Below are 24,213 nucleotides of genomic sequence, written 5' to 3'. Positions count from 1 at the left end.
CCAATTTAGAACTATGCAGGGAGAACTGCTTTGATCACACTTATAATTCAAGAAAAAAGAATATTTTATGCTCCATCTCATCATTTAAACTTACATGCTCAGACTCCCTAGGATATGGGAATGAAAATTTATAAAAAACCAATGGCTCTAGATTCACTGAAAAGAAAGCTATACTCTGGTTCAGAGATGCTGCTATTCTGCTGAAGATTTCATGAATGATGAACTGAATATTTGAGCAGGATGTAGTTTATTTATTGTCTTTTTGTGTGAATATGTAAAGGTATCGTTTCATAAAAAAGTTACATTAATGTTTAAATATAACTCCATGTCATTATACATGAGTTTTATAACAGTGAAATTGTATTAACCATATTTTGACTTGTCTCCTGTACTCTAAATCAAATGTTTAGCATACATATATTATGAGACAAATAAATCATATTCACAATAACATGTAAATTAACATATTTTTCAGTACTACTCATGCATCAACATTTAAAACTAGATGCTTTTGTACAGGCTACCAGTATTTAAATAATAATTTGTTTATGAAATTGAAGCCACTGCCCAGAAGAAATCAGCTTTCTCAGAATTCTGTGAAAGTCAATTTTCAGAGAACCATTCAATAATTATTTGAAAAATGTATGAACAATTTTTTGTGTTGCTTTCTCTCTAATTGGGTTTATTATAACACTATTAACATCTTTCTTATTTCAGATAAGAATGAATGAGAAATTTTCATTTCACATTTCCTCTATAGTTTCTCAAGTTCTTGAATTAAAGTCTCCATCTATTTTTAAATAGTAATTATCAAACATAATGCAACACATGAACCATCTTTCATACTGTTCCTACTTTCTTTAATAAAAATAATGTCACTATCTATACTTTATTTCACTCTGTTCCTCTCTTAACAATATTTCGTACTGATTGGATTTCATTGTCCGACCAGTCAATTTCTGACAAGGTATACGTATGCCGGAGTACTTTTCTTAGAATGTTACGGTCCACTTTATACTACGAAAGCACTCCAGGATCCATAATTCTGGCTATTTTATAGATTTTCATTTTTCATCATGCACTGATTTAATACTTGTAGTGATCCAAGGTTTTTTTTTAAGATAATGATCCACAGTTTTTTAAAGACAACTTAGTATTACACAATTATTACTTTTGTTTATGGGAAAACTACTTTGAACAATGGTTATAAGCTTCTTAACATATATGTTGTATTTAGAGCAACATTTTTAAGCTTTCTCTAATTTTTCATTTGTTTTGTGATTAAACACACTCATTGTTTTTGTAGAGAGTTTCCAGACAGTATGTATATCTAAATAATGTAATATGTCTTGCTGAGTACAATGATCTGACAATATATTTCCAACCTCCCCCCCCCCCCCCCCCACTTTTTTTTTTTTTTTTTTTTTTTGAGAAATTAGCATACTACTACACTGAAGTAGGAAAATTTATGATTGATACTAAATTGTAAGTCGCTAATAATATCTGTAGCTCATTTTTCCTGTAAGATTCCCCTAAGACATTTACATGAATGAGACCACAAATCAACATTTCCTTCTTTCTGCGTGTGGACAGCACAATAAGGGATAGAAATTTTTCAGTGATGTTTCTCAATTACTCAGAACACAGTAAGAATAGCAATTATTACAATGTCTAACATTAACATAGTTCTCTATCCTGATGTAAACATAATTTAATATTTAAAAATTTACATTAATTTTATGACTTAACAGCTTCTTCCTTGTCCAGAAAAGAATATCTAGCTAATTTATAACTACGCACTTTTAAGATTTTCTATGGCTGCATTAATATGGTATTGAGACAAAAGATTGACATCAGTTTTTTTCAAATGACTAAGCTGTTGCAAACAAAAAAACTTGCTTTACTTTTTACTCCCCTAATATACTGTTGAAGCAAGTCAATTTCCTATTTCCCTCTACTCTTATGTGATGAACTGGGAGTCTTTGTCAGTTTAATTTCCTGTAATACTGTCCATCTGAATTCTAGTTTTGGACTAAGACATTAGTCTCATCTGAGCCTAATAAGTGCAGAGGTTTGCATTTGTGTACTGGTAGACTCCAGACCACTTACATTTCCTGCCAATAGATCTGATGACTTGTCTATAACACTCCTATTCAATTGTAGGTCATAAGAAGTGAACCTCTCTGCAGCAACCAAAGAAACTACAATGATATGAAGTCTGACAGCCATTGCAAAGAAGCTGCACAGCTCCGTATTTACTCACTTAACAGTAGCGTTAATCCAGGGCTGGTCTTGGCGTCACAGGACCTCAATAAAACCCACACTTAAAGGGGGTACAATGGATAACACTATTTTGTCCGGGTCACACCTAATACTATATTTTATGTTCCATACCAAACAAGCAAAACTGTTTCCAGCTCCTCCAACTACAAGCATTAGGTCATCATTGCCAAAATCTTTACACATATGTTTAAGTTTTTTGTTACCAGGGTAAGGATAGCATAGAACTTGTTACCTGTACACTGAACCTGTAGCTGCTACAGAAATGCTAACTAGAGACAGAGCTCGTCTTTTCCTATTTTGTTACTCTCTTGATTTATCTGTAAGTTTCCCAGATTTTTTTCCTATTGTATCTTATATTCCTCAATACCTATATAAGAGTCTTTCTTCCACGGGTAGTTTGAAAATATTTTTCCACGCAAATGACTTATGATTTGGTGCCCCTTCTCTCCCCTTTCTCCTTGTACACTTTCACCTGCGTCAGTTTTTGCTACTACTTGTGATACACACTATATATAAGTCTTGCTCTTGGGAAGCCCCTCTCAGCTTGGCACCCCAAGTGGTCCCTACAACTTGTGGTATGTCCTGTATAAAAATCTTTCAGCTGTGGCAACTCTGGCATCCCTCTCAGCTTGGTGTCTGTGTGGCAGCTTGGATCGACTCAGCCTTAAACTGGCACTACTTTCTTCTCCAATTTTGGCAGGAAGTGAGCTCTACTGGTTAACAAAACAGAAATTTTGCTAACAAAAAAATTTCACCTTTTTGTCCTCTGCTTGTACCTGTTCCCAATAGATGTATATGTTCAGTTGATATTTTTTGCAATAGTTTTTACTCTCAAGAAGCTGAATGCTGTTACAAATTTTATTTTCATTTCATGACAAAACACCCCCCCCCCCCCCCTCCCCCCTTGCAACACAAGACTATTTTCTATTTTATTAAATTTGTATTAAAACTTAATGTTAACTTATCTGCTTTTAGTAATGAAACTCAATTTCATTAAGACTGTGTCCATCAGCTCTATTGCAATCATATATAAAGATACACTAGGAATACTGCAATCATATATATATATTCTCCACTCCTTGTTCTCTACAGAATATATTCTAATAAAAATAACAATAATTCAATTTCAAACAAAAAAAATCCAGGATAGAATGCAACAAGATTATGATAGCTACTACTCATCATACAGCAAGATGCTCAGTCAGATATAGTCATAACAAAATGACTGTCACATAATAAGCTTTTGGCCAAAATATGTAAGACATGAGGATTAAACTCAGGCATGATCTGAATTCAGGCTTTATAGTACTAGGCCATGGTCGCAGTATACAAGTCTTTGACACAGACCTTAGCCGAAAGCTTATTTTGTGACAGTCTTTCTGTTGAGTCTATCTGTGACTCAGCATCTCTGCTATATGGTGAGTAGCAACTATCCTTTTCATAATAATTAAATTTTATGGCATTCTTTCACTACAGAGCAAAAAAATATGGTAAGATGTGGGGAATGAACTCCAGCGTGATCTGAATTCAGGCTTTATAGTACTTGACCACAGTCTCAGTTTACAAGCCTTTCCCTCCTCAAGTACATCTTGATCAAAATTACTAATTCTTTAATTTCCCAGGAACTATTAGGTTGTGTGTCTACCACATATAAGCAAAATTTCATTACTATGACAGCCTTACAAACCATTCCACCAGTTCCAAAATCGATCCCACTACATGACCTTTGACCTTGATTATTTTGAAAACTCTTTCACAGGAGTTACTTTCGAGTGGTCCCAACCAGAATGCTGAAACTCACTGAAGTCAGTTGGCCTCAGGGTCTGGCCTCTTCTTGTATGGCAACATTCACACTTGTTACACTTCACTAATCAGGTCCAAAAATTTTAAAAACACCCTATCTTAAACAAACCAGCAGGTATAAAGGAATGTTAAATTACAAGACTTTGATTATTTCCAGCATTAAAATGAAGCCTAGAAGTACGTCTGTTTGCGAGAGCTGAACTATGTACTTTTCATGTTGTTTTACTTTCCTTAAAGCCAACACCGACAAATCCAGTTATGTAAATACACACAGCTTATATTTGTACAAGCAAGAAACATTTTAATATGCTTCAAATCTCTTATTTACATAACTGTTTATGAAAGCAAAATTCTAAATGCACTCATAGACACAGCACTGACACTTAATCCTCCAGTTTTCTCAAAATTTTAATTTCAGGCTAAATCAGTAACTGTACAGTGCTGATATACTGAATGTATCCTACACTAATCACCAAATAATGGTGTCTTTAATACACTGAAAAATTAAAAACTTAAACACACTATATTGATGTTCCATAATTATTAACAAATGAAAAACTTCTGGAGACATAACTGCAGAAGGTAGTATTGCATAGTGTACAAACTGCTTGCAATAGCATGTTCATCACTGGTGGCAATAGGACGATCTGTGTCCGCATTAAAAATATACAATATTCGAAAACATCCAACTATATCCTTACTGGAGATCAGCTAACAGATCCTTAGCAAAAATTAAGAAGCAATTTTACAAAGCATAACTTGGCAAAACTGAAGCTTGCAGAAGAATGTAGTTATATACAATAAGCTCTTATTTGCAACAAATATTGGGTATTTACAGACTGACACACTGTATTCATACCACACTAGTACATTTACCACCAAAGAATATCAACACAATTTTGGACATGAGAGAAGTTTTTGTTTGCTAACTGCTGAAACACTAAAATCTGTAACTACGCACACACACAACATGGCTCCAGTTATTCCTGTTTCATCATTATGTGGTTCTTTTCAGTGTTAGATAGTACTGACCTTCTTTAACACTAGTTCGACTCTTCACGACCTGTTTCTTGCTGCAACAAACACTTTTATTTCTGTCTAAGCAGAACTGTTTCCTACTACATTATATAGCATTCTATACATATGTTACACAATTAACTATCAATCAGCATTATATCTAACATAAAATTTGTGTGTGTGAGCTGCATTTCCATGAGTGTGTATGTGTGTGTTTGTCGTCTAATTATGAAGAATGCCCTACTGGCTGAAAGCCTGAATATTTGTGACAGTCTTTTTGTTGTGCCTATCTGCGACTCAGCATCTCCGCTATATGGTGAGTAGCAACTTTCCTTATCACAATATTGCTATAAAACTTCTGCTGTGTAATGAAAGAATGGAATAGGTATCATCAGGTTAACAGAAAGTTAATGGTGACACTATATCCCACACTACCTGGACAAATTAAAGTACCCACAATGCTGCAAAACACTTAAGAAGTTATGGATCATACTTCAGTTGGTTTATGTGTCATGAACAGTGACACTATTACAAAAAATTGTTACCTTGCAAGAAGATATCATCATATGATGCTTGATTTAATGTGAGCACTCACATATTAAAAGTAGCTAATTACTTTTGAAAGATTCATACACCTTAAGCTCTAGAATATCAACAATTTTTCTTGAGGAGAAAGGTAAGACACACTTTCATATGTATCGAGTATATACAGCTTTTCCTGTTTCGAGGCTCAACTTTCAAAAGATTACTCTTCTACGACTTCCACCTTCATGTGGATTCTTATTTTCATTCTATTATTTCACACAAGTTATTTAATCAATCAAGCAATAAAAAGTAAACTAATGTTTTTTTTTTTTTTTTTTTTTTTTTTTTTTTTTTTTTTTTTTTTTTTATGGTTTAAGTTTCTATTTTATGTGCAAAAAATAACATTCATTCTAATATTTCACAGAAGTTATTTAATCAAGCAAGCAATCAAATGTAAACTTAAGTATTTTTTCTGAGGTGTGGTTTCAAGTTTCTTTTTTAGGTGCAAAAAGAGAAGACTCTAATTGGATGCTTACATAAATCTACATTTTGCCAAAAGAGAAGTGCATAAAATAACATTCACTATATAAGCAGGAACGTACTCAGTTCTCTCATTCTGTCCTGCTGTACAGGTGTTAGTCTTGCCAAGTGTTCAGAACCACCATTCACAAGGCCTTTCTCTACATCTTCATTGGCCCTTGCTTCCATCAGTAAGTCGTACTTTCTATTTCCTTTGTATCCTTCTGATACATCAGCTGGCACTGAAAACCTGGAAATAAAAATCTTTTTTTCCTAAACAACATGAAATGGACAGAGCTGAAACATATCATTAATAAGTAACATTGTCATTACATTGGGTAAATAAAAGAGCTACTGGCTCAACAATTTTAAAGAAAAGTGAATAAATAAAGAAGTAAGATCTCTATTACTGTCAGTGTTCCACTGTTATACATATCAACAATGGGAAGTAATATAAATTCTTTTACAGTGAATATTTATTGTAAATTCTGTTTAAAATAATCTGTTGTGTTCTTCCACTATTGTATAATTTTTAAAATACAAATGGATCCTACCAAACTGAAATCCAGTTAACAGCAGAGAGTGAATCTATAAAGTATTAGTACTTCTGTGTTTCAAGAATTGTAGTTTAAAGTATTTATCCTACTGCAGGTGTTTGGATTTGGTATCATCCAACATCTGGTGGCGCATTTCCATTTCTCTTAGTACATGGTGTAGTTCCTCTCTCTGTCCACTGCTATAGACAGATTTTTGAGCTGCGATAAATTATGAACTTAAGCTTTCTTGAATCACAAAAAGATGCTTTTTCTCTGTTTTCTCACCTTCCACACTGCCCCAATCAGAAACTATTCTTATAATTTAAAAAAATATACTTTGAAAAATGGTACCCAAACAAGAAGTTTTGTATTTTATTTGTAAGCTGTGTGGGATGTATTCTTTGCCCACAATATTTTACTCTGATTCAACAATGTTTCACCACACTGTGATTCTTATAAACAAGTCAGTAGTTTACTGATTTTAATTTTTAACACTCTAATTTTTTCATGCAATAAATTTACTTTAATCTTTTTGTCGCTCAGTCTTTCAAGCTCAACATTTTAGTTATAATTACTTCTTTTAATATTGATAGCTTGCAAACAGAGTTCACCCTTAAAATACTTGGTGGCCTTGCACAATGACTACAGTGATACTCCCATGAGAACCACCTTCCTGGACGCTGACCACCTCCTCTCTGATGGCTCCATCCCCACTCCGTCCAAATTAAACCAACCAACCACCAACAGTACCTGCACTTTGACAGCTGTCACCTCTTCCACACCAAAAATCCCTCCATACAGCCTAGCCACACGGGATGGCATATCTGACGTACTGACAAGAGCTCCCTTGCCCAGTATGCTAAAGGTCTCACTAAGGCTTTCAATGACAGGCACTATCACCCAGATTTAGTCCATAAACATCTCCTTTGTCATTTCCCCACACATTCTCAATCCTCTGACCACCCCAATAACCAGCTACAAAGAAATTCCCCCTTCATGAACCAATACCACCCCGAACTGGAATAAATGAACCACATCCTTCATTGAGGGACATCCTATCCATGGTCCTTTCCACACTGCCTTAAGTGCTGCTCTGTCACCCACTCAACCTTCAAAACACCTCAGTTATTCCGTCCCTACACTACTCCCAAAACCAACCACTTGCCACAGATATCATGTCCCTGTGGAAGACACAGGTGCAAGACTTGCCCAAGCCACCCTCCTATTCCAATCCTTTCAATGGCTTATCCTCCCCTATCAGAGGCCTGGCCACCTGTTAAAGCAGCCATGTCGCATACCAGCTCTGCTGCAATCACTGCACAGCTTTTTACATTGGTATGACTACCAACCAGCTGTCCCTCAGAATGAATGTCCTCCACCGAACTGTGGCCAAAAGCAAAGTAGACTACCCTGTGGCACAGCGTGCAGCTGAACATAACATGCTTGACACAACCTGGACCATGTGTATCCCCCCTTCCACCACCAGCTTTTCTGAACTGTGCAGATGGGAGATATCCTTACAACACATTCTCTGCTCCTGAAATTATCCCAGGTTCAACCTATAGTAACCCTCACCCTCACTGTGTGCACCTTCTGCCAATGCACCCAAGTGTCTTTCCCCTTCTCTGCTCATCTCTTTTTCTGACACCCCCCCCCCCCCCCCAAATCCAGATAGCTGCTTTCCTTTAGTGTGACAACTAAATTCCGATCCGAGCTGCCAGAGATGGCAGTCATGTGTGCATGAAATGTGGTTGCTTGTGTGTGTGTGTGTGTGTGTGTGTGTGTGTGTGGTTCTTTTCTGAAGAAGGCTTTGGCTGGAAGCTAAATCATAACAGTCATGCCCGTTTGCAACTTAATATGTCATTTTTATGGTGATTTAATATATTATTATTATTATTATTATTATTATTATTATTATTATTATTATTATTATTTGTCAGTTAATTAAAAATATTCTTTACTTATTGTTATAAATAAATATTCCTTGTGTGTGTTTTTATTTTAATTATTGGTTTAGATTTGGTTTTAGTTGGTTTAGCTTAGTTCCTTATTTCGTTTTATCTTTACGCTCCTGAAAACCTGGAAAATATAAATATTTCATTTTAAATACCACGAGAGCAAGAGATGTTTTCCACAGTGGCGACTCACGGAAATTCCTCGTCATTATCTGCTCCACCTGAATTCTCTGAAACCTTTACCCGCTTCGCAAATCGTTTGGCACAGCTGTGTGCTATGTTGTTTCATGAGTCTGACGATAGGTCTAATAATTTAGCAAGTTAAATTTTATTGATTCGGAGATAATCTCTTGATGAATTCTGAGCATGGAAAATTCAGGTTCACACTATCATTCCAAACTTCACCTCCGAGTGATCTACATCTTGTAATATCTCTACTGTGATAATTAACTAATTTCAGTATGGAGATATACACATCTTGAATACTTGATGTTAGCTATTGGATTTTATTGTGTGCAAAATACTACTTCAATATTTACTATATACCATAATGGTGTCTCACAACAATACAATCTCCTCTGACATGTCCGATCCCTCCATTTCCTGCACAAAGAGTCTTTAAAACAAAATCTTTGGTTCCGTAAGACACGGATATATGTTCGTAGCACAGAACAACCTATTCTCACAATCGGGACATGCCATTCACCACAATATCAATTCGTCGCACCCAAATTAGGGTTTTGCATGCATTGTTACACCATAGTGAGTAGCAATCTATCCCTTCCCTCTGTTTCTTGTGCTTCATATGCCACAATACCCCTTCTCACGAAGCTATCTATCACAACAGTTGCATTCCATCCCAAAATTAACTTCCCTACCACATCTCAAACATTTCAGGATTGTTACAAATAATTTGGAAATGGGCCAACTAACACAATTAAAATTTACACACTTTAGACCCAAAAGATGTATAACACATGGCATATACCATTATTAAGTGACAAAAAAGACCACAGTTATATGAATAGTTACCAATCTGTAGACTGTAAAAATGTTTTGGCCCCCTTCTCAATTACCGTGATATGAAAATCACACAATTTTTAACACAACACTAATGTGTGGTAAACAACAAAAGCTACTTACATGTGACAATTACTACTTATTAAAAAGACTTAATTAGTGCACATGAAATTATGACACAACCCAAGTGTCAGTGTATTTAAATTACTACCAGTACATGACTTTTTTATGTACCAACAATGGTTATCTACTTAGCCTGAAAAATACATAAGCCTACCTGAGCAGTAACAGACTGTGGGAGAGGTCAGTTACCTTTTAAATCTGCTATGAAAAGTGGTTGTAAAGTAATCAGAAACTACTAGAATTTCTGTAAAATAATACTGCAATGCTGTGTGAAACATAAATAAAAACAAGAACAAAGAAATCCTATGTTCATAAGAAGCATTGAGCAATACTACTTTTAAATGCCATGTGCCTTATTTACTTACACTATTGTAAGTTCTCTGGAAAAAGAAATAAGAAAAGCATCTGATAAAATTGCATTAGGTTTTATATTCACTAGTAGCTACCATTTCTTACACAGATAATTTAGGTTTTCTAGTCCCCCCGAAGTGAATACCAGTGGTTTCATTTCATATTAGTAATATTTTATGTCACTATTTTCTGGAAACTTATAACAGCACTCTGTAGAACTTTAAATATGTTCAAGGTTTTGAAAAGAGATTTTATAGGGTCATTATGAACAATAAGTGACAATTTTGTGAGAATAATTAGGACGCCATTTTCTTGTCAGACCTTTAGTGATACGCATATGCTCAAATTCCCTGGAAATAGAATGTGCAGTCCATTAGTCCATTCCAAAACTTTATCACAGTAATTCTATCTCTCTTGGTTAACGACTCCTCTTTTGTGCCATTTTTTTTATAATAAATGATCATGTAGATCAAGGACAGATACCATATTCAAAACTTCATGAATGCACAATGCGCCACATGCATGTGGTCCAGGACTTGGCATAGCTCATTACTACTTCGTACACTTTGTCCAGTGTGATATTTCATTTAGCAGTGCAATCTAACACTGTTTCTTCTGGCATTTGGTGCGGCATGCTTCGGTCAGCATGACTTTCTTCAGTTCGGCAGAACTGTCATAACAGCGCTGTTTCACTAGTCACCCCTGGTATAAAGAAAGTTCAAAGGTCCAGTAGCTGGTTGCATAAAAAGAGGCGTTCTAGCGACTCAAAGGCCTTTACAAATGAATGTGAACCACAGTTATTTTTTGAAGAGAAAGATGTGAATTCTCAGTATCTATTATGTTGTCACATTATGACAGATATCGCAAATTTGCAAAAGCGCAGCATTTCAACACCAGGTACAAAGAATAAAGATTTAGTTGGTGATGAAAGAGTAAAAAATTACAATGATCAACAGATGATTTTTAAAGAGTTCATTGCTTTGTATATCAATAAGAACTTTGTGCTAAATTTGCAGGCTTGGGGCACATGAACAGCAAATTTTCTGGAGTCCCACACATTATTACACTATCAGTTTCAAGATTTTGATGGAATTGAATGAATTGTAAGGAGACAACATACATTACTGCGAAGTACAATGGTTAAGTTGAGGGGCATGATTGGAATGATTTTTTGATTTCAGATGCACTATTATTGAATTTCTGGAGGGAATAGGAAAGTAGGAACTAAAATTAAGAGATCCAAATGGGATCGCAGACATGTCATTTTTAGTGGACTTGATTGCACACTGATAAGCAACGTACAACTGATTTAATAGGGAAAGTGAATTCATTTAAAAATAACGTTGCACTGTGGAAGGAACAGATCCCCCCCCCCCCACACACACACACACAAAAAGGAGGAAAAACTAAATAAATCATACACTTCCCTCCGCTCTCTAGTAGTAAACAAAATCTGAATTTTGAGAATTCATTGGGGCACTGAAAGAATTACAGGAACAGTTTCTTAAACATTTTCAGGATGCTGCCAATCTTTTTATGAGCTGTTTTTGAGACAGTTTGTTGTTTCAGTTGAAACTGCCCCTGCGCATGTGGTAAAGGAACTGACCGATCTACAAAGTAATTTCCATTTAAAAGAGAAAAATCTTGTATTTTAAAAGTCCAGAAGTTTATGAAGTTTTCCTTGAGAATAATTTCGAAGTCTTCATAAGAAGACTGCAAATGCACGTGAACTTTTTGATTAACATGTGAGTGTAAATGAATCTTTTTCAAATTACAAAATTTAGTAAGTCATGATTGCATGGCAAACTGAATGGCGAAAATCTGTGAAACTCTTTGTGTCTGCCAGTGTGCCAATAATCTGAGGCAGGTATAAATTTTTATTGTGTTTTCAGTGAGCCAAAAATAATTAAATAATAGTGAAAATTGTTTTCTTTGTAATCTATGTTGCTGGGAAATATGAAACCAAGCCACATACAAAACATTCAGTCTTCCTTGTGTGACTACATTGCCATTTAATGTTGCAGGTCCGCAGTCTCAGACAGTGTGGCATGTTGGTGGAGGAAGTGCGCAGTTGGACAACAGATATCGACATGTGTGCAAGAGCTTCGTGCTGATGTAGAATTCTTGACCACCCCTAATGAAGAGATTCAACATTTCTCTTTGAATTTTTAACATTTTTGCATGAAAGTATATCAATTACATTTCCCCAAAAAATGCAGAACCTGGTGCAAGCATCAAATGGAAATGAATTTCGGCACCCATTCACATTACCCTTTTACACTATTGACAAGGTGCCAATGTACAGAATGGAATCACTCATGAATCTATGTGAAAACAAGTTATGGAGACACACATTGCACAAAACTGACCCTAACATTGAAGGAAGAAACAATGATCTATGATTATAAATAAAGGGATCATCCAAGGCCAAAATAGATAACAATGTTAGAAATGAAAGAGTGAGCACACTACAGACATAAGAATAAATTCTAACAATTTAGTGTTTAGATGATCACAAAGATGCATAACAACCACAATAGCTGAGCACATCAGGAAACAACTTTTTACCAAGATGATATTAAGCGTTGTAGGGCCAACCAGCTAATCAGATATGGTCATGGAAAGTCACAATGCGTGTGCGAGTGAACTCTACAGAATTCATTACTGTTTAATTGTTAAAACTTATGTGCTCTCCATTATCAAGACAATACCTCGGCAATAAGAAAAAGAGTGCTTCCATTACTAAGGAATTCCTTGGTGTGGCATATTAATGCACCATTGTTCTTCAATGTTGAACTGCAACCTTCTGCTGTGATACGTTTTGTCATAACTGACTTAATAGCAGTTAATAAGCAAATTACAAATGTGTCCTTGTGCTTTGGCTGAATGCAAAAGTGATCAAGCTCCTATGCAGTATGTCTCACTTTTCTGCCCAACATTATACACGCCATTTTTAGGTGGAATGCAAGAACAAGTGCATAGCAGACTGCTTGTCCAATGCTCTAGGGCAGATCAGTTTTGATGAAACATGACACAACACACCACAACACACACACTGAGGTGACAAACACCATAGGATACCTCCTAATTTGTGTCTGACCTCCTTTTGCCATGTAAAGTGCAGCAATTGGATGTGGCTCGGGCTCAACAAGTCGATGGAAGTCTCTTGAAGAAATTCGGAGCCATGCTGCCTCTTCAGCCATCCATAATTGTGGAAGTGTCGCCAGAGCAGGATTTTGTGCACAGACTGACCTCTCGATGGGATTCATGTTGGGCAATCTGGGTAGCCAATCCATTCGCTCAAATTGTCCACAACATTCTTGAAATCAATCACGAACAACTGTGGCCTGGTGACATGGGCACTGTCATCCATAAAAATTCTGCTGTTGTTTGGGAACATAAAGCCCATGAATGGCTACAGACAGTCTCCAAGAGGTTCAGTTGGACCACAGGACCCAGTCCATTCCATGTAAACACAGCCCACACCATTATGAAGCCACTACCACCTTGCACAGTGCCTTGTTGACAATTTGGACCCATGACTTCCTGCCCAGGCTACGGTTTTCCAGTCATCTAGCGTCCAACCAATATTGTCACAAGCTCAGGCGGTGTGCTGTAGGCAATGACGTGCTGTTAGCAAAGGCACTTGCATTGGTTGTCTGTTGCCACAGTCCATTAAATCCAAATTTCACCACAATGTCCTAATGGATAAGTTCGTCATACATCCCACATTGATTTCTGTGAATATTTCATGCAGTGTTGCTTGTCTGTTAGCACTGACTACACTAAGCAAACACTGCTTCTCTCAATCGTTAAGCGAAGGTTGATGGTCACTGAGTTGTCCATGGTGAGAAGTAATGCCCGAAATTTAGTATTCTCGGCATAGTCTTGACACTGAGGATCTCAGAATACTGAATTTCCTAACACTTTCTGAAAAGGAATGTCCATGTGTCTAGCTCCAACTACCATTCGATGTTCAAGGTCTGTTAATTCCTGTCGTGTAGCCTTAATCACTTTGGAAACCTTTTCTTATGAATTATGTGAGTACAAATGATAGCTAAGCCAATGAACTGCCCTTTTATATCTTGTGTATGTGATACTACCACCATCTGTACAAGTCCATGTGCTATCCCATGACTTCTGCTACTTCAGTGTAGTTTCATAGTAATATGAGGTGTCTGGTTTCTCTCTCATAGAAGCTCATGCATCAGACATCCGCAAAAACAAAATTTCATAACAAATGTATAGAAAACAGCAAAAATGAAAGTAACAATGAATTTCTTCTTACTATTAATGTACAATATTTGACAGTGAACAGAAGGATTCAATAGATTTACTGCAGAAAAAAGGGGAAGAAAAAGGAAAGTTTGAAGCACACTTTTCAGCATAAATGATGATTAAGTTACCACAGAAAGCACAGCACAAAAGAAAACAAAAAGCTCAACTTTTTTCATTGCTTACCATGTACTATATGCGCTCAGAATTTCCGCTTCTTATCGCATCTTACGTAGCATCAGATTAACTTCTTAGGATTTGTAAGTGGGGAATCTTAAGTTATGATTACAGAAATTCAGGTCTTTCATGCCCAGTTTGTTAAGAATACATACCAGCATTTAAGTGACTGCCATATTGAGTAACAATTTGTCTAAGCTGAAAATCAAAAGTTGTACTGTGGTTTGAGTTTAAGTTAAATTTTCCATCTCCATAACTGCCTTGGCAATCAGATTAAAGGCCAGAAGGGCCATCAATAGAACCACACCCAGTAATGTACTGCGGTATTTAAACCAAAACTCAAGTTAATGACTGCTCACTTATATGTTCTGATTTTCACTCAACCGCTTATTACTTTTTCTGCTTTATATAATCGTTTTGTTCTGAGACACTGAAATCACACTATTAGAAACAATAGCTGATTGGAAGGAAATCTAGATCAATGCAGGTGTGTACAATCAAAAACTGCTCAATGTAAATTTAAATGCCTCAAACACAACTTCATCTTTTTATCATCTACATCTACATACATACTCCACAATCCACCTTACGGTGCTTGGCAGAGGGTACCTGGTACCACAACTAGCACCTTTTCTCCCTGCTCCACTCCAAAACAGAACGACCGAAAAATGACTGCCTATATGCCTCTGTATGAGCCCTAATCTCTCGTATCTTTTCTTTGTGGCGGCAGTAAAATTGTACTGCAGTCAGCCTCAAATGCAAGTTCTCTAAATTTCCTCAGTAGCGATTCACAAAAAGAACCCCTCCTTGTCCCTAGAGACTCACACCCGAGTTCCTGAAGAATTTCTGTAACACTCGTGTGATGAACAAACCTACCAGTAACAAATCTAGCAGCCCGCCTCTGAATTGCTTCTATGTCCTCTCTCAATCCGACTTGATAGGGATCCCAAACGCTCGAGCAGTACTCAAGAATAGGTCGTATTACTGTTTTATAAGCGGTCTCCTTTACAGGTGAACCACATCTTCCCAAAATTCTACCAATGAACCGAAGACGACTATGTGCCTTCCCACAACTGCCATTACATGCTTGTCCCACTTCATATCGCTCTGCAATGTTATGCTCAAATATTTAATCGACGTGACTGTGTCAAGCGCTACACTACTAATGGAGTATTCAAACATTACGGGATTATTTTTCCTATTCATCTGCATTAATTTACATTTATCTATATTTAGAGTTAGCTGCCATTCTTTACACCAATCACAAATCCTGTCCAATTCATCTTGTATCCTCCTACAGTCGCTCCCGTACACCACAGCATCATCAGCAAACAGCTGCACATTGCTATCCACCCTATCCAAAAGATCATTTACGTACATGGAAAACAACAGCGGACCTACAACACTTCCCTGGGGCACTCCAGATGATAACCTCACCTCCGATGAACACTCACCATTGAGGACAACGTACTGGGTTCTATTACTTAAGAAGTCTTCGACCCACTCACATATTTGGGAACCAATCCCATATGCTTGTACCTTAGTTAGGAGTCTGCAGTGGGGCACCGAGTCAAACGCTTTCTGGAAATCAAGGAATATGGCATCCGTCTGATATCCTTCATCCATGGTTCGCAAGATATCATGTGAAAAAAGGGCGAGTTGCGTTTCGCAGGAGCGATGCTTTCTAAAGCTGTGCTGATGCATGTACAGCGACTTCTCTGTCCCAAGGAAATCCATTATATTCGAACTGAGAATATGTTCGAGAATCCTGCAACAAACCGATGTTACGGATATTGGTCTGTAATTTTGAGGATCTGTCCTTCTACCCTTCTTATATACAGGTGTCACCTGCGCTTTTTTCAAGTCGCTCGGGACTTTACGTTGGGCAAGAGATTCGTGATAAATGCAAGCTAAGTAAGGAGCCAATGCAGTAGAGTACTCTCTGTAAAACCGAATTGGAATCCCATCAGGACCTGGCGATTTATTTATTTTCAACCCATCCAGCTGCTTCACAACCCCTTCGATGTCTATCACTATGTCCTCCATATGGGTATCTGTACGAGACTCAAACGGCGGTATGTTTGTACGATCCTCCTGCGTGAAAGATTTATCAAATGCTAAATTTAAAATTTCAGCTTTTGTTTTGCTGTCTTCCGTTGCCAGGCCAGACTGATCTGTGAGTGACTGGATGGAAGCCTTCGACCCACTTACCGATTTTACGTAAGACCAGATTTTCCTTGGGTTTTCAGCAAGATCTTTTGCTAAGGTATGACGGTGGTAGTGGTTGTATGCTTCGTGCATCGCTCTTTTTACAGCAGCACGAATCTCTACTAACTTTTGCCCGTCCTCATTCGCCCGATCTTTCTTGTACCGCGAGTGCAACTGTCTATGCTTCCTGAGCATTCTCCGAATTGCGTTGTTAAACCACGGTGGTCTTTTCCATCCATAACCCACTTTTTCGGCACATTCTTCTCCAATACGTGATTTACAATGTGTTTAAAATTTGCCCATAATCCTTCCACATCCATCGTACCGGAAGTAAATGAAGTCGATTCATTTACTAAGTGGGATGCTAACAACTGCTTATCTGCTTTTTCTAGTAAGACTACTCTCCTAGCCTTCTTGACTGACTTTTTAACTTTCGTAACCATAGTCATAATGACAACATCATGATCACTAATCCCTGTCTCAACACCGACACCGTCGATGAGGTCTGGTCTGTTCTTGGCTACCAGATCTAAAATATTTCCATTATGCGTCGGCTGTCGATTTAGCTGCTCAAGACAGTTTTTGGATAATGTGTTCAAAAGTAATTCACACGACGGCTTGTCTGTACCATCCGTAATGAATCCATAGACATTTAAATCTATACTAGGTAGGTTGAAGTCGCTTCTGACTAATATAGCATGATCCGGGTACTTCTGTGATACAGAGTGTAGACTCCCTTTGAATGACTCTAGAACTGTCATGCTGGAACCTGGTGGCCGGTAATAACACCCAACAATTAACTTTATTTCTCCTAGCCCTGTTAAACGTGTCCAGATAACTTCACAATCACACTCTACTTTGACCTCAGTAGACGCAATATTTTTGTCAACTGCAATGAAGACACCACCTCCTACGGTGTCTAATCTGTCTTCCCGATACACGTTCCAACCCTCGCTAAATATTTCAGGACGTCCTATCTCAGGGTTCAGCCAGGTCTCAGTCCTGAGAATAATTTGCGCGCCACACGCTTCCTGGATGGTAGTAAATTCAGGAACTTTATTCCAAACACTCTGAAAATTTACTGCTAATATCTTGATAGCTGAAGTGTCTTTACACTGAGCGCATCCTGATTTCCCTGCCTGCACGTCGACTGGTGAGTGTTCATCGGGACACCTCGCACTACTGCCTAGCCTAAAAAAAACCCATGTGCACGCCACAAGTACTCTGCTACCCGAGTAGCCACTTCCTTTGTGTAGTGCACCCCTGACCTATCTAGGGGCATCCTACAATTTCACACCCAATAGCGCAAGTCTAGAAATCTGCAGCCACGACCGTCACAGAGTCGACGAAGCCTCTGGTTGAGAACCTCCACTCTGCTCCTTTTTTTCTCCTTTTTTTCTCACTGTTCAATAGTATTATAAATTATCTTAAGAAAATTAGTTCATTTCTGTCTTTGAAATTTAATGTATTGTTTACAGCGGTCAAATTATGCTATAAGGGGGCTGAAGTTTCTTGACTATGTATGCTGTATCTACGTCATGAAGTGACATAAATGCATCGTGAAAATATGTTTCATTAAAATGCTTGCACAATACATAGCACGTCCTTTTACAAGCTCCAGTCAGTGTCACAGAACCTGATACTGTAAGGCATAGAATTGGAGAAACAGTAATTTCATCTTTGTTCCATTTACTAACAAATTTCAATAACTGGCACACAACCACAAGAAAACATGATCCCACATACATGTAAAAATTAAAAGTTGTACAAATAAAAGGCAAAAAGAATGGATTAAATCAAAACAACTGAACAAATTACCTGTGAGTAATTGTCTTGGTTTCAGGCATTGTGGCATACAGATCCAGTAGATAATAAACTGTTTTCCAACACTGAGGAGTGGCATTTATGCAGTCTTTACTTTTATCTGAAGCAATAGTGACATGTTCCAAGCCTGATCCAGAAGGACTAACAGCAAACATAGGAGTTGTCACTCCTTCGTTCAAGTTTATATATCCTAATAAAGAACAAGAAGATGCTTACATTGCGTATTTTCAAAGCACAAGCCTTACATTATATACAGGGCAGTACTGTTTATAGTGCATTAGCAGTAGCTCAGGTCAGCAATAGCCATAGCATCCTTAGCCACAACAATGAAGACAGCATTTTTCCACACTTGGAATTTCTCATCTCACTACACTGTGGCAAAGATAAGATGAAACAACAGTATATACTGTCTTACATTAACTTTCGTTTATAGCCTTAACATTCTTTTGCTACACTGAAATTATCATAAAATATCAGTTTACAACCTATTAAACACAATATATTAATTTTATTCTCTGCTTCTCATGGCAAAATAAGATAAATTACCCAAATAAGTAGTTCCAAAATACAGTTCAATAACATTCAGCTCCTTATTGAATTAGCTTGAAACTGAGTGATTAGTCAGTACTTATCTTCAAGGGGTGAAATTCCAATACTGGTAACAAATACTGTGAAATAAATAAAATATTCTTAGCTTCTGACACTATTAGTTTGTTCCTCAGCAAGGAAAGACAGAGAGAGAGATTCGGCAGGGTAAGAAATGAGGGATATTACACAATGATTCTCAGATTTAGAAAGAGACCCTTATCAAAAATTGAGAGGTAAATTCACTCTTAAACATGTGTCAGCAGAACTGGAATTACATCTCCTAAAGGTCAGTGTTTGCCAACCATCCTTTCTCTCTACAATTTTACAGTTTTCTCAGGTGAAAGTTTCTTTTGATGCAATTTGCTTTAAATTGGATTAAATTGTGTTTGTGATTGTTTTTCAAAACATGAATATATATTACAAAAAGTCAAAGGGTTTCTGTGAATTACATCATAATGGGAGAAATGGAGTATTATAATATCCCCAGTGATACTGGATCTTGAAACAATTCTCTTAATTGAATTTTTAAACTAGAAGCTTTTAACACATTTTGTAGACTGATTTGTACCTTTAACACTCTTACTGGTGGAGCGTAGTTTCTGGGCGAAGCTCTGAGGCCTGGATCGTAGAGACGCTGAAGGGGAGATCGTCTTGTGCTGACTCAATGAATGTGGAAATTCAGGAGGGATCATTGTCTGAGGTATTTTTATTTTTTCATCAATTAAGGCTGCAGGTTCATGGAGGTCAGATGCTGTAAACAAAGACAATATACGAAGCTTCAAAAATTTGAAAGCTGCTAAGAAGCATTAATCACTCACAACTTATGAGGGCGATGGAAGAGAACTTAAGGTACTCCATCCCTCTGAAGGGAAAGGGAAAGAATTGGCAGCATCAACAGATTAACAACTGAGTTTGAATCCCTTTTTATCTAGGCTTGAGAATGATATTTCTTCCCTTCAGCACCTTATATCTAACAACTGAGTTTGAATCCCTTTTTATCTAGGCTTGAGAATGATATTTCTTCCCTTCAGCACCTTATATCTACAGCTGAAAAATACACAGCTATCGTTTAAATCATTCATTTCAATATGACGACTAGGAAAGACGTTCAAAACACGTTTTACAGCGAATTAAATGTTAACACCACTATAACAACACTGTTTTCACCTAAGTGCTTTAAATATACTTGCTCGTATACTAAGCAGTAATACTATTGCATAGTTTCTCTTAGTTTCTTAATGTGAAATGCACAAGACATACTTTGTCCAACTTACTTGATGATGATCCATTATTTTTGTGAGTCATATTGACTGAAGGCTCATGTTTCAGATCAACAGGCTGCTGTTCCTCTTTTAGTTCCATTTGTGTTTCTTTCACATTCTGGTACATGTTACTGATTTGATGCAAGAGTCTCAGGAGAGGCATGTTTACCTGTGAATAAATGCAGAAACTTATCTCCTGCATATATATGCCTACAAAATTATAGAATTATTTCAGCATGCTATAAGCAGTGAATGGGGAGAAAAATGTTTATCTGAAGAATAGATAGATCAACATAACTATACTTCACAAGTTACTGCCCCATTATTATCAACTCACGATACTATTCTATTTGCAAACAGAGTGGAGGTAGAGAATGATTGTGAGTATGCCTCCATATGTGCCCTAACCCTAATCTCATCATCTCATTCTGACGATGTGTGAATGATATACATGATGAAGATAGTATAATTGCTGCACAGCCTAGTTCAAATACTGATTCTCTGAACTTTTATTACTGTTTCTCTAAAATTATCAAACAGGTTTTTGTGAAAACACAATCATCTTTTTTTCAACAAAAAAAGTCTGATTACCTTCGCTGAGCATCTCAACTAAGTCACATTACTGTGATGTATACAGTTTCTTAACAGGTGCACTGTATTGTATCAGTATGTTACCAATATTTCATCTTGTCGCTACTGATGTAAATTGTTTGCTTGTTTCATGATATTACTTTCAGTTTTAAACAATGTGACAGGCTCCAAAAGATTATCACAACTGCATACAATGTTGCTTTCACTTCTATTGAATATTCCCTGTTCACTTTAATGTAATGGGTTCCCCCAGTCAGGGCTCACAAGGCCCAAAATAGTACAGCAAATACAGCAGTACATTCTTCTTCCTGTCACCTAAAATGTATGACAGACTGGCTGGTGTATCAAGTGTTGCCTGGTTGGTCTGATGTCAGAGTAAAACACTTTCTGTTATCCACATGCAATATGGCAGAGCCCTACCAGCGATGGATTAAAATGACCCTTTTTCTTTCTTCCCCCCCCCCCCCCCCCCCCCCCAACCTCAGTAATTGGTAGGAGGAATGCTATGGTTGAATCATTGCTTCATCGACTACATCTTGGTATTCTTCAAACACAAGCACTCTTCTTTCCAAGTAAAGGTTGACAAATGATGTTGGCAAGGAGACCACCCTCCCTCCCAATGAAAGAAGAAAGAAAGATTAAGACTGAATGTCTCTTTGATGACAATACATTAGAGACAATCTTATCAGTGATGAATGATCCTGTGCTTCCACAACAAAGAACTGCATATAGTATGACAGCACATGGTGGCTTAGTCTCTCTTGTGCACATACATCCTTCACTTATTTGCATGCAGATTTATTTGTCCTAATTCCCGCATATCCTATTACCCAGAAGAAAGACATGCTTCTGCTGCTTCTGTAGGGAGAGAAGGCAATCAGATTGTCTGAACTAGTTTGTTGTGCAAAACACACCACACACAGGCTGAAGAGCACTTATTGATTCAGAGCTACTTAATTTAAATCTATGATTACATCTATTCTTCACCAGTGCCCTCAAGAGTTTATATAATTTGTCTCAAATACAGTGTATTCACTGGGTAAGTGAATCTTGAGAACACAGTCAGGGAGCACAACAGAGGAGACGACAGCATATCCCAGTTTATATCTTTCAGTGTAAATAACAAATTACTTGTAGAATGCTGACAAAATTCTATAAAACATGGACTTAAAAATGTAGCCTGAAGTACAATTCCTTCTGTACCCTGATAAATATAAAATAATTCTTGCATTCTTTATTAACCTGGGAGGTGATCAGCTTGATACTTGATTATGTACAGTAAAACAGCCTACACAAGTACCACTCAGCCTTCAATTTTTTGGTCCTGTCCCCCTCAGTTGCGCGTAATACTACGGTATGTTGATGATTTTCACTTATGGACCGTCTGACAGCAACTGAATAAAACACAATTTTAGTGCCATACGCGTTTCGCCTTTATTTTCTGCAAGGCATCATCAGTGGCCTGTAATATGTACATATGTTAGCTGTTTTATTTACATTTTTGTCACTGTGCCTATAGGTTATAAACAGTTCTGGTGGTTGGTATTTCCTATTAAGTAGTAATGTTTTGAACTGTACTTACAGGTTGCGTAGACAGTTTCTTACATATTACGCTCCTGTTGCATTTTTGGTCTTGTTCTTCTTCCTATGAGCGCCAATTTGCTGTTTTTTCTGCATTCCACAGCACTATGCACTGAACGCTTTTTTTAAATGCAATGTTTTGGTTTCTGTTGCCGACTGTCAAATGTTTTTGCCAAAGATCGAATATTACTGCCAAACTTATGAGTGTAACTATCGAAGTATCTGTGGTCTGTTCGTGTATGCATTTGTGTGTGCGCTTGTGTATGTGTGTGTGTGTGTGTGTGTGTGTGTGTGTGTGTGTGTGTGTGTGTGTTTTTGGTGTCATATTAATTTAATTTAATTTTATTGTATTTAATTATTTATTTTTGTTTATGTCCTGTGTATGTGTGTGTGTGTTTTGGTGTGATATATATATATATTTTTGTGCCGTGTATGTGTGTCTGTCTGTATTTTGGTGTTATGCTTTTTTTTTTTTTTTTTTTTTTTTTGAGGGGGGGGGGGGCTGTGTGTGTGTGTGTGTGTGTGTGTGTGTGTGTGTGTGTGTGAGTGTGTATGAGTGTGTGTGTGTGTGTGTGTGTGTGTGTGTGTGTGTGTGTGTGTGTGTGTGTATTTTGGTGTTATATACTTTTTTTTATGTTATCATTTCCTTTATTAAGTGTAGTAAGGAGCCTGTGCTGATGTGTGTTTGTTCATTTATCACATGTTTGTTTTCTGCTATGGCTTTCTGGATGTGGAAGTTTTCTTGCATTTGTATAAGATGTTTGTCATGGTTGCTTATTCTCATTATTTTCATTTCTTGTTCCATGTTTGTAGGATGATGGTTGTAGTGTTTTAAATGCTCTGCAAATGTGGAATGGTTTGTTTCATACTTCCAACATCTGATATGTTCTTTGTATCTTGTTTCAAAATTCCTGCATGTCATGCCTATGTATACTGCATCACAACTTTGACATTCAAGTTTATATATTCCTGATTGTTGGAATTTGTCCCTTTTGGAAGCTGGCTGGCTTAGGTGTGATTGAAGGGTTTGCCCAGGCTTATATGCTATTTTGAAGCCCTGTCTCTTTAGGATGTTTGCAACTCTGTGTGTTAGTTTATGTGTGTAGGTCATGGTGTACCATCTGGTTCTTTTCTGTGTGGTGTTGTCATTGTGTGTGTTTGTTGAGTGTGTTTGTAAGTTTTCAGCTTGTGAGTTCTTTTGTATTGTGGAAATGTTGTGTTTGTTTTTTATTTGTGTTTTTATTTTTTGATTGAGCCTGTGTACTACATGTGTGTCATACCCGTTGTTCCTAGCTATTTGTATGATCGTGTTCATTTCTTGTTCATAGTTTCTCTTACTGAGTGGGATTCTGTTTAATCTATGTAACATGTGTCTTAGTGCTGCAAATTTCTGGCTTTGGGGGTGGTTGGATGTGGAATGTATTATTGTGTCCGTGGCTGTTGGTTTTCTAAAGATGTTAAATGTATGTTTTCCATTTTCTTTTTTAATTGTAATGTCAAGAAAATTTATTTGATTTTCTTTTTCAAGTGTGAATTTTATGTTCTTATGAGCTTTGTTTATTTCTGAATGGAGTT

General features: G+C 37.0%; 1 protein-coding gene across 1 annotated transcript in view; it reads right to left on the bottom strand.

Moving 5' to 3' along the window:
* Positions 1–24,213, bottom strand: part of LOC124595233 (transmembrane protein KIAA1109) — a 509,204-nt gene that overhangs the window by 193,948 nt on the left and 291,043 nt on the right. The window contains exons 48-51 of the mRNA XM_047133891.1: positions 20,479–20,635; positions 19,773–19,955; positions 18,611–18,806; positions 6,231–6,397 (exon numbers count right to left, since the gene is read on the bottom strand). Of these exons, the coding sequence (XP_046989847.1) occupies positions 6,231–6,397; positions 18,611–18,806; positions 19,773–19,955; positions 20,479–20,635 (703 nt within the window). The remainder of the gene's footprint in view (positions 1–6,230; positions 6,398–18,610; positions 18,807–19,772; positions 19,956–20,478; positions 20,636–24,213) is intronic.

The sequence above is a fragment of the Schistocerca americana genome, chromosome 2, assembly GCF_021461395.2.
Source record: "Schistocerca americana isolate TAMUIC-IGC-003095 chromosome 2, iqSchAmer2.1, whole genome shotgun sequence".
Classification (NCBI taxonomy): Eukaryota; Metazoa; Arthropoda; class Insecta; order Orthoptera; family Acrididae; genus Schistocerca; species Schistocerca americana.
The sequence above is the reverse complement of the archived record's forward strand: the minus strand, read 5'-3'. Positions and strand labels throughout refer to the sequence as shown.